The 12110-nt window shown below is 34.7% G+C and overlaps 1 protein-coding gene across 1 annotated transcript in view; it reads right to left on the bottom strand.

Moving 5' to 3' along the window:
• Positions 1-12110, bottom strand: part of LOC125674176 (uncharacterized) — a 45300-nt gene that overhangs the window by 16427 nt on the left and 16763 nt on the right. The window contains exons 2-16 of the mRNA XM_056159020.1: positions 10121-10389; positions 8316-8491; positions 7173-7276; positions 6781-7043; positions 6500-6661; positions 6330-6370; positions 6089-6174; positions 5789-5987; positions 5630-5707; positions 5064-5324; positions 3725-4006; positions 2163-3139; positions 1857-2043; positions 1511-1615; positions 947-1134 (exon numbers count right to left, since the gene is read on the bottom strand). Coding sequence (XP_056014995.1) covers positions 947-1134; positions 1511-1615; positions 1857-2043; positions 2163-3139; positions 3725-4006; positions 5064-5324; positions 5630-5707; positions 5789-5987; positions 6089-6174; positions 6330-6370; positions 6500-6661; positions 6781-7043; positions 7173-7276; positions 8316-8491; positions 10121-10389 — 3378 coding nt within the window. The remainder of the gene's footprint in view (positions 1-946; positions 1135-1510; positions 1616-1856; positions 2044-2162; positions 3140-3724; positions 4007-5063; positions 5325-5629; positions 5708-5788; positions 5988-6088; positions 6175-6329; positions 6371-6499; positions 6662-6780; positions 7044-7172; positions 7277-8315; positions 8492-10120; positions 10390-12110) is intronic.

Below are 12110 nucleotides of genomic sequence, written 5' to 3'. Positions count from 1 at the left end.
ATTAAACCCAATCATCAACGTTACAGAATTCAGTGAGTCCGACAGCGGTAATTGATACGGTCCTTTTGCTGACGAATCAATATTCACTATCAGTAATGCGGACGGCAAAATACGAGTTTATCGACGTGTGCATGAACGCAAAGTAAGCAATTGCGTATTTAAATGAAGCAGATTTGACGGAAGTAGCGCCATGATTTGGGACGCGATTGACACAATTGTCAATTGTTTGCTCCTAACTGGGTCATTTTGCACGGAAACTTATCTGCTGAGGGGCATATAAACGATATTCAACAGCCTGGGTTAATACCACTGATACAACAGTACCAACAAGGCAAACTAGTTTTTCAACGGGACAATGCACGCATGCATGAAATTTTCTTCAAAACAATTATATAAATGTTCTTGATTGGCCCGCCATGTCCCGAGACCTTAATCCGATTGAACTTGTTTGGGAAGAGTTTGGTAGACGCGTGCACAGCCGCCAGCTTCAGTCACAGAATCCACAAGAACTGGGAAGGGCGTTGTTAAAATAGCGGTATAATATTTCTCAAAGATCCATTTTTCAACCAATGAGACGCCTCCAACGCGCCATCATAAACGCTAAAGGTAGATATACCTGATATCAGTTAACCAAACCAGAATTGTTGCCCACTCTACCACCTTTGACCTCATTTCTAAACTCACAGGAAATAGCAATGACGTTTTGAATTGTTGGATGCAAGGTGAAGATATAAGGCTTTATTTATCAAATATTATATGTCAGAATGATATGTTTCGAATTAATGAAGTGAAAAAAAGACACAAATTACTCAGCGTTGCGTTTTGAAAGTGAATCAGTATACGTATAGGAATAGTTTGATATTTGATAAAAATATTCGTTTTGGAAAATACGATAATTTGTATTCCACTGTGAATACATGATTTGAAGAGATATTGAAATACGTACAGATGCGAGATCATTGTTGTTTGTGCTCAGGTACTCAAACACTTCATTATAGATGTCTGTTTTGACTATGATATGGTACACCCCATAAATGTCCCTTGGGATGGAAATTTGCGCTCTTCTTGGATACGCTTCTCCGGGAGACAAAATTCCCTCATGTACAGTTGAAATTAAATGAAGATCATGATTATCTATAGGGAAAAACAAATCCATGTGATTCAAGTTTTTTTTTACTAACACGCTATAAAAACAAAAACACGGTATATTAAACTTTGGTGTTCATAAGCTCAATGGAAAGATAAAATGAAAACATGCAGTGTATACTGTCGGTCCTAGTTAAGTATCATTCGTATCTGCATAAATTAACATAAATTACTGCTCGCTAACACTCGCTGAAGATATAAATGTCTATCATTTTACACTTGAAAAGTTAAAAACGCCAAGTGCAAAGAATATCAACATAAGATCAGGACAGATTGACTGTAAACGTACAATGACAGGGATTCTATTGGATTATTCTTAAATTGATTAACAAAAATATAGATTCATCATCGAATGAATAGTTACCCAGAATTTCGTCAGAAGACCAATAAATCGAATCTGTCCATTTATTTGCTTTTGATATTCCTCTTCCAATGTTTGAAATGGTGAATTGGACTGTAATTCGTTGACCTGTATAAAAGATGTTTTAGTATGAAAAACTAAATTGCAGGAAAATTATGTAAACTTATAGGATGCAGATAATCATGCAAAAGGAAATGCAAGTTTTGTTCATTTTGAAATGGTTTATTACAAAAGCAAGAACATTTCATCATATTACTAAGGATAATTCTTTAATTAAGCAATTAATTCCTTAATCAAGCAATCCTTCTAAAAATAATTAAGATGAATCGCATTTGTTAAATTTTGATACCAGAGAATGTAGATGCTGGTAAACTGATATCTGTTACTACAAGATCTGGTGGAGGCGTGAGAAGACAATGTGTAGGTTGCTGGCTTCTTTTGAAATTGTTTGCTCTGTCTAGGTCTGGTAGGAAATTATACTTGTCCACTCTAATAAACAAATATGCTGAACCAATCTCAGTATCAAGCAATGATACCTGTTTGAGAAGAACAGAAAGATGATGTAGATGATTTTAACAACTCAGGTTAAGTGACTCCAAACTGTAAGCAAGATACCGATTTCTGAGAGAATCGATGTGATTTGCAGTTAATTTACCTTGGCTATTCCTTCATAGGTGTCATTCTGAAGGAGTATCTGATTTTGGTAGATTCTTCCCAATGAACGCGAATTGGCAACATCTGTACTGAATCCAATAAACAGCTCGTCATACCAAGTTGAAGTGACGTCACCTTGGGCAATATTTTGTACTTTCCACTGAACTTCGAATGATTGTCCGGAATGTGCGATAGGTGGACCTATCAAAGAGATCACAGAGAGATCTGGGTACGCATTAGTTTTGAAATTCCACCGTGGACTATATTCTGTTGCATTGTCACTTAATAGAAACTCAACCTGCCAATAATATGTTGAGGCTGGTTTCAAATTGTTGCATTTATACCAATTACGAAATCCTGTGTAATTGGCTGATGTAGGTCTGCTTTCGCTGCTTGACCATACAAACACTTGATATTTGGTAGATTTCATATTCTGTGTCCAAATAAGACGTGGTTGCAGATTGGTTAATTCTCCTCTGTTCGGTGTGATTGGATCCTGAGCTTTCTGTATTTGTATTTCCTGAGTACTCTTAATCGTTACTCCGCAGGTATCACTCGCGGTCCAATTCCTCAGAAAAATGAAACCGCAGCCATTACTTGCTGAGCGAGGGTCTATGTAAGTTATGTTCATTTTTATGCCACATGGATGAGAGTAATTAATGGATGGAATGAAAACATCATTTGTAATTTGGTCAAGAGACCCACATGCTACAACTGCATTAGGAGGAAATGATATTGTTGGACGAGATGGCGATGTGAGAGTAATGATTTGGTTTTTTGATTGGTAATTTCCAGCGTTATCTACAGTTGTCCAAGTCCTTTGTATCTTACAACCTGACATCATTGTATCGCTGTGTGTTGTACTCTGAATACCGCTTTCATCTGCTGCAGTTGGGTTTCCTATATCTTCTAGGTTTATTCCTTGCGAACAGTTTATAGATAAATCATGCACTCCTCCAAGAGTGGGAAGTTTAAAATCTAAACATAAATGATTCTTTTTAAGAATTACGAATTTTCAAAAGTTAGAGCTTGTCGATTTTTACATGTATGGCCAAAACCTAAAAAAGTATTTCAATTAGCAGTTGTCTTGCAAACTGCCTCAGATTATAAAAACAATTGCACGTGCATGTATACTTTAGATCCAAAATGCTGTGAAAATATTAGATTCGTGCCGCTCAATGTTCCTGGATTTTTTGGATATCCCTACTCCACAAATAGCAAACCACAAAGAAATGCATACTTTATGTAATGTTTCAACTTGCATTAACCCTATCCACAAAAGTACATCTTAACGAAACTGTACAATCTCAACAATCCACGAAAATCGCGAATTTAAATGATTCTAAAGCAAGTATACTAGTGAAAGGATAGAACACGAGAAGACGTGTATAAATTTCTATAATCAGTATCTTTTTATCAAAAGGATATTGCCAAATTAACACGAAATGGAACAATAAAATCATACTAAGTCAACATTTTTACAATAACTTGAAATTCAGATAATAGTGGCAGAAAACGTGCACAAACAACTTAATTAGTAATTGAAACTAAGCATTGCCTAACCTGTGGAGAACTGAAATGCTGTAATATTTCCTTCATTTCCAAATTTATCGACGCCTCTGGCTTCAAACGTAAAAGTCGTGTGATCAGAGAGACGATTCTCATATACAGTATGGTAATAGTGTAAACTTTGGGAACATTCTTGAAAAGGATAATTATTGTTGACAGGTGTCAGTCTACACAATACTTTGCATGGCTCGTCGCATCTCAAATGAAAATTGACTGTGTGTTCATTTGTGAGGTTCCGTGGAGTATGTGTTATTTGTAGAATAGGTCCAGTTCTATCTGCAATAACAAAAAAGGAATTCTGTCAATAATCTTAAATAAAAGAAATACATATCATTTGTGTAATCATTAAAATACCCATACATTCACAGTAAATAAAGATATTACATGAATACAGAATTAGTTTTCAAGTGCAGGATTTTACATGAAGAATGATATATGGAAATATCATTTGTTCAGAAAACCTGCAGATGAACCTATGTCATTATAGCTAGTCCTAGTAATCATCAATGAGATAAATAAGATAAACTGGATAGTTAGAGCCTTTGACATTCAAACGTTTCTCCTCATGTCGTAAAATACATAGCTAACAGTGTCTCAATATATAAGATAAACTACACATGGGAAATTTGAATTAGGTTTTGCTATGATAAACACGGACCAATAGAGGTCATGTAGCCATGATAAGACGAACATAACGAACAGTGATCAATCTCATGTTTGGTAAACACGGACCTATGAACAAAACAGTGGTGGAATCAGGTGCCTAAGAAAAGTAATCACTCTCTGTCGACTGGTAGCAACAGCCGTGAACCCCATTTCTCGATCAAGTACAGTGTGTCAATAAAAGTCCAACCATTGATATGAAAAAGTCAGACAGCATGCGACCCCATAACAGATTGTATTGTCAAACTAGATCGTAATCAGGACCATAAACTTTGCGAAATGGTGACTTTAACTTTTGAAACCCCTAGAACATCAACGTCTTGGTCAGTAGCGGCTACCTCGATTATGTTATGAAGTTGAGTTGTTAGTTTACCATTAATATGTATTTTTAATAAAATATCAATATACGAAGCAGATATGGAAGACACTGTTGTGAATTTTATTTCGAGCTCACTGGGATATATCGAATCGACATATGAATGAAACCGATTATCATCAATAGATAAAAGTAGTTGATAGATCTAAATGTCGAGTTTAAGACCACAACAAGGGCCAGGTGATTGCTTAAATTTGTTAAAAAGGAAGTACGTCCCTCGGATACATTAATCTGTTCATGCTACTCACTACTTAGTGATTTGCCAGAGATGTAGTAAAAGTTCACTATATTTACCGATTGAAAATGGAATTGGCACTGGAGATGCTGTGTTGTTTTCTGTGTCAATTGCCTGTACGAATAATGAATAAAAACCCTCCGATAAGTTATTTCCAGTCCATGATGAGTTGGTACACTGTGCAACACTGAAAGTATCTATCTTTTGAAGTGTGCAAGTGACAGTCACTGGTTCGTTGAATGTGTATTTAATTGTAATATTTCCGCCCGTTTCTGATGGATTACACGGACAAGACTTCATCACTGGAGGGGTTATATCCCCTAGCAAAAATCATATGAAATAACAGAGTATATATTATAATTCGTTTTATATATACATGGATTACGATTTGGAACTGTTATTCAACATGAAATATAAGTACGTTGTATCTGATCAGATCCAAAAGGATTCCATTCTTTAGTATTTTCCATTTCATAAATAATCAGCTGAATTGTTTTGGAGATACAATGTTTTAATCATCAAAAACAACTAAATGTTAACAATATCAAATCCATAAATTTACGATAGACTTGGAAAATATCAGAAAACAAAGAATGAATGAATGATATACGAAAAACTTCCTTACGGACACGAAATTTCAAAGTTCCGACATCCCAAACAGAAGAAGATTCAGCACCACACCCAGTAATCCCTTTGGCAATTCCTGAAAATATCTGTTATCTTGAAATACGATACGACAATGTCATCATATTCGTTTATCATACTGACATTTCACCTTACGTACCTGGGTCCATTTTTATATAGTAGTGTTCCCTTTCTTGTAAAATGAAATTGATTGGTATTTTTAGTTTCCAACCATCACTATCGGATCTTTCACTTGCAGGATATTTGACAGAAAAGTCCTGAGACACGTCGATTTTGGAGACAAGAGTATCGTCTTCTTTATAAACATAAATATATGTCTGTCGTGTTGATCTCACGAACTAGGATAAATTTAAATGTGAAAGTAAGGTAGATACAAGATACACACGCTTAAGGAAGATTACTAAATATCAATTCTATTCTTTGCAATCAGACTTCCTACCTCCCTATCATATTGAATCGTCAGATAATCCAATGTTGGATAAACATCTGTTCTTGGTGTGTAAGAAATGATCTCGGGAGGGGAAACTATAGAAATCAAAGACCAAGTACAAGGCCGTTATGCCAAATGACATAACATTAGAGATGTACGAATTGAAAAAAAAAAGCATTTCATATGCAATCTTATGATCATGTTTAAGATACTGTAAACTTGTCAGCGAACCGAATGCATAAAAACTCACCCCCAACAAGTAAATTGATACAAATTCTTTCTGAAACCAACCTGTAAGGGAAAACATTCGTGAAGAAATAAAGATAAAAAACATTGATAATTGTAAATCAGTTTATGAGAACTGGGCAAATAAATAATAAAAAAAAACAACAACAAACAACCAAAACATGAAATCCGTACCCATCAGATTCACTGGCCGTGTAACAAAATGGATGTTCACCCATCTGGTTTCTTTTCGGTGACCACGTGATATTCACATACCAATAGTTAACATAATTGTCATACTGTGAAAGCTGTGACTTTTTAACACCAGTTGGAGAAACGGTGTTTATCTCGCTAATGCTAAGGACAAAGAAAACAGAAAATTAACAAAAACTTACATTAATCCCTATTTATGCATTTTTAGAGGGAATGTTAACTAAATCTGTCTCTTAATTGTAACAAAATAAAAGTAGAGCTACCTCCCATTTTCACTGCGAGCAATGATCTTCTCACTCCATACAGAATTAACGGGGATCCCTACGCATGCTCCAGCTTGTCTCGTAGGCAACACAAATATTGGCTTGCTTTGGCATTGTTTTGTGGATTGAAAAACATAGACAAGGAATTGTAGTGGTATGCTACTCAGTGGAGTTGTTGAATTTTCAGAGACAAAATCTTCTATTTGAATAGCAGCTGCATACCACCCAGTACTATACACTGCTGAATATTGAATCTTACAGGTCTGGCAAAACAAGACGACGAACAATGATGTATTTAGAGTTGTGGGCCAAATCAAAGATAATTATATTCAATACTCATAGTATATTGTTTGAACAAAGTGTTCTTAATTTCTGTAAGAAAATAGCCATACCTCGTACAACCAGGAATTCCTAAAAGAAGAACAGACACCACCACATTCGCTTAATGCTGACTTTGCCCATCTGCATTTGATTATGTCGTTGTCTTGATCGTAGACTGAAAAAAATGTATTCAATTCGTAAGTTTGTCTGATTTCAGATGATCCTCAATACCATTCATAACTTTCTGAAACAATTCTTTTTTAATAGAATATTTCATATCAATGTTTTTACGTTCACATATTTTCCCCCTTTTTAAATCATCATAACAGAAAATAAAACGATTCTAATAAGAGGTTGTACTTGTCAAAAGTGAGTAGATTATATGTTGGAACAGTGTGGCCACCATTAAAACAGTTTCTACAATTTTTATTTTCTATACCGCAGACATTTCAAGGTGATTAACGTCGGATGTTTTAAATAGAAAATACGACAAACTATTTACAGACTTACTATTTTTGAAGGAGGATAAGACATTGTGTTTAAGGTATTCCATGTATAATGAAAGGATAATGAACAAATTTAAAGGATTTAGATCAACATAAAAGTTTATTATTAAATAATTATGAAAGTGAAGCAGATGAAATTCACATGACTGGAAAATGATTAGAAGTTGACCTTTTTGCACTTAAGACTTTTTGGAAGAGTTGTCTGTCCTTTATAAAAATAAGAAAAATCTAATTTTCTAAAAATGTGTATGGTCAATGATTAATTTTATTTCATATTTTCCCAGAAAGAAAGTATATGTAACTTTCTACCAAGAGATAATTATGTAAATATAATTTATTTTTAAAATATTGTAATAAAACATGATTTTCCCATATACTTCAATGTTAAATTATAGGTGAAATAAATCAGGCAGTAAACAAAATTTTGAAAATTCCTATGGTGGATTATTTTTATTTGAAGGACCCTTTAAAATGATACCATGATTACAAATATTCCACCATCCATTTATTAGATATGAAATATGGTCATTATACATTGAATACTTTAAGGGATGAAAGGATTATGGAAATAAATAGCAATTTAATGGGTTATTGAGATATCAACATATTTATTGCATTAATACAAATAAATTTAAGGTTATTTAAAGGTAAGTATTTCAAACTTGAGAACGCTTGAATTGAAAAAAGGACAAAACATGATTCATTTACCAGGTATGGTGATATTATGATTACATCCGTGTTGGAGACGAACAATAGCAGGCATTGCTGATGTGGGTGAGGTGTTTAGCAAACCCGTGTCCACTCTTACATTCAGATCTACCTTTGTTCGCATTTCCCAATTCCCGCCACCATAAACCAAATCTATCCAAGCGTTTCCAGTAAATCTGTGTGAGAACTAAGATCTTAGTGCTTTGACTTCATAATGATTAAATACAATTGTATTGTGCAGAATATAGGTGGTTATCACAAAAAGGGAGATTCCCTAATACATTGTCTCGATATACTTTTCCAAAACATCTGTAGTCTTGTTCACCTGGTTAAAGATGCAATCTTTTGAACATTTATCAACTACCCGTGCATGCTTAATGAAAGGTGAAAATAACGAACAGTGATCAATCTCAACTCCGATAAGCAATACAAAATACATAGTTGGGCAAACACGGACCCCTGGTCACACCAGAGGTGGGATCAGGTGCCTAGGAGGAGTAAGCATCCCCTGTCGACCGGTCATGCCCGCCATGAGCCCTATACATTTTAATGTATTTATCAGTATAGATATTTTAAATGAGGAATATTTGCATGACATTTTTGTGAAGGGATCATATGCAATTGTGGACTGTTATGTTGAAGAAAAGTATATGTGGAATGAAAATCGTTCCGATACAAAACCTACTTTATCTTTGCGATTTCCGTTTACATCATATACAATAAAGACATGTGCATTATTTCTAGGAAATAAAATATACTTCTATCAATATAAGTATCAAATGGTATCTCGACAATTTTACGCACTAGAAAAAGGTCACCATGGGCTCATCATAATCGAAATGTATGTAGGGAAAATTTTGACTGATGTCATGAAACAATGAATTAAAAACGTAACCAAATGACAAACTTTAAAGCTGAGAGTAATAGACAATTTAATGTTTTCATATAATCAACATTTGCTGTTAACATTGCTTTAATTTTTGTTAGTGTCATGCTACCCATAATTGGTGAAATATACCTCGATGCACTATTCGGTATGCATTTGGGTATTTGGCATCCACAGCGTAGAAGGACACACACATTGTTAATTTTAAAGCATCTTGCTCCTACAGGGGAATAAAGCAGATGCAAGACAAAAAATGTTAAAATCACGTTTACTTCCAAAGAAGCATCAAATGAATTGGGTGCTCAGTCTTGAAAGACAAGGTGTCTCTACCAAATTTGGAATGTGCATGGTCCTTGAGTTAGTGGGTTCTGGTTTAGGACTGGTTTCTATGAATATTGTATGTGTGCTTCGTCATAACAATGTAATATATAGAAAGGTAAATAGCCATGTGTGGACCGAAGCTTAATGCGTATTAATGTACTGGAAGCTCATAGTTCGCAGAATGATTGTTTATCAACTGAAAATGTATCGTGATCATAGACCAATGCCATTTGGACAGGTCAAATTCGAAGGTAAAAAAGGGCATAGTTTTTATCTTGAACACCACCACATTAGATGTACAAACTGGGGATTCTGGATATTCACACATTAGATGTACAAACTGGGGATTCTGGATATTCACACATGGCACAAATTTTGTGTCATGACGTTAGATTAATCTCAACTGAAAAACGTCATGGTGACATAAAATTTTGAGAAAAGTATCTATCCCTTTGTGGGATAATTCAATATGGGCAGAATTGAAGTAGTTAAATTCATTAAAAATGTAGAGTAACCTGCAAGATTGTAGTGAAACTTATAGTTTCTATTGTTCTGAATTCAACCTAATCTTACAATTTAGTGACAGAGCAATGCCTACCCGAACTCAGCAACTTTATTGTTAAAGTGGAAAGTAAAAGTTCTTTCTCCTTGCGTCCAGTCTTCTTGTTCACTGAAGTCAGTACAGACAAAAGAAGTATCCTCCATGTTGATATCGCTCGCGGACCAGTACCAGCGACCGGGCTGGCATTTAAAACACACAACGGATCCCAGGTTAGCTACTAGACTTCCCTGGTCAATTGTACTTCTATCACAGTATGTGTAGCCGGAATAGGATCGTCTCCATGCCATCCGGAACGTAATTTCAACCTTAGTAAATAGATAACGTAGTAAATCATTACAAAAGAAAGCAATCAAAATTATCATGTACAGTTATCATTAGCATTAATTTTTGTATCATTAATAAACAAAACTATTTTCGTGTATAGCAGTCGTTAGCATTACTGCATCCCAGCTTTTTAAAATGAATATTGAATGCTAATAAATCTTATTAGAACATTACCAGAGATGTCGCCAGTGGAGTTTTAAATTGTGCTTTATGCATAAACACGAAATTGTCTGATGTACGTGTATGTATGCTTTGAGTTTGCAGTGCAAGTGCATTATTATGCATGCATATTTCGAGTTTGCAATATGAGTGCGTTATTATGTATGTGTGTTTTGAATTTGCAATGTGAGTGCGTTATTATGCATATGTGTTTTGAGTTTGCAATGTGAGTGTGTTATTATGCAAGTGTGCTTTGATTTCAAATGTGAACGCGTTATTATGCATGTGTGGTTTGAGTTTGCAATGTGAAGGCTTTATTATGCATGCATGTTTTGAGTTTCAAATTGAGTGCGTTGTTATTCATGTGTGTTTTGAGTTTGCAATGTGAGTGCGTTTTTATGCATGCGTGTTTTGAGTTTGCAATCTGAAGGCTTTATTATACATGCATGTTTTGAGTTTCAAATTGAGTGCGTTATTATGCATATGTGTTTTGAACTTAAAATGTGAGTGCGTTATTAGGCAGGTGTGTTTTGAGTTTGCAATGTGAGTGTGTTATTATGCATGTGTGTTTTGAGTTTACAATGTGTGTGCGTTATTATTCTTTTGTGTTTTGAGTTTGCAATGTGTGTGCGTTATCATTCATGTGTGTTTTGAGTTTGCAATTTGAGTGCATTATTATGCATGCGTGTTTTGAGTTTGGAATGTGAGTGCGTTATTGTGCATTTGCATTTGCATGTTTTGAGTTTGCAATTTGAAGGCGTTATTATGCATGCAAGTTTTAAGTTTCAAATTGAGTGCGTTGTTATTCATGTGTGTTTTGAGTTTACAATGTGAGTGCGTTATTAGGCATGTGTGTTTTGAGTTTGCAGTGTGAGTGTGTTATTATGCATGTGTGTTTTGAGTTTGCAATGTGTGTGTTCTTATTCTTTTGTGTTTTGAGTTTGAAATGTGTGTGCGTTATCATTCTTGTTTGTTTTGAGTTTGTAATTTGAGTTTGTTATTATGCATGTGTGTTTTGAGTTTGCAATCTGAATGCGCTATTATGCAAAGGTGATTTGTGTTTGCAATGTGAGTGTGTTATTATGCATGTGTGTTTTGAATTTGCAATGTGAGTGCGTTATTATGCATGTGTATTTTGAATTTGCAATGCGATTGCGTTATTATGCATTTGTGTTTTGAATTTGTAATTTCAATGAGCTATTGTGCATGTGTGCTTTGGGTTTGCAATGTGAGCGCGTTATTATGCACGTTTCTTTTTGAGTTTGCAATCGGAATGCATTATTATGTATGCGTATTTTGAGATTGCAATGTAAGTACGTTTTTATGCATGCATATTTTAGTTTGCAATGTGAGTGCGTTATTATACAAGCGTGTTTGAATTTGCAATGTGAGTGCATTATTATGCATTTGTGTTTTGAATTTGTATGTGAGTGCGTTATTATGCATGTGTGTTTTGAGGTTGCAATGTGAGTGCGTTAATGTGTATGTGAGGTTTTAATGTGAGTGCGTCATTATACATGTGTGTTTTGAGTTTGCAATGCGA

Source organism: Ostrea edulis, chromosome 3 (assembly GCF_947568905.1).
Source record: "Ostrea edulis chromosome 3, xbOstEdul1.1, whole genome shotgun sequence".
NCBI lineage: Eukaryota > Metazoa > Mollusca > Bivalvia > Ostreida > Ostreidae > Ostrea > Ostrea edulis.
The sequence above is the reverse complement of the archived record's forward strand: the minus strand, read 5'-3'. Positions and strand labels throughout refer to the sequence as shown.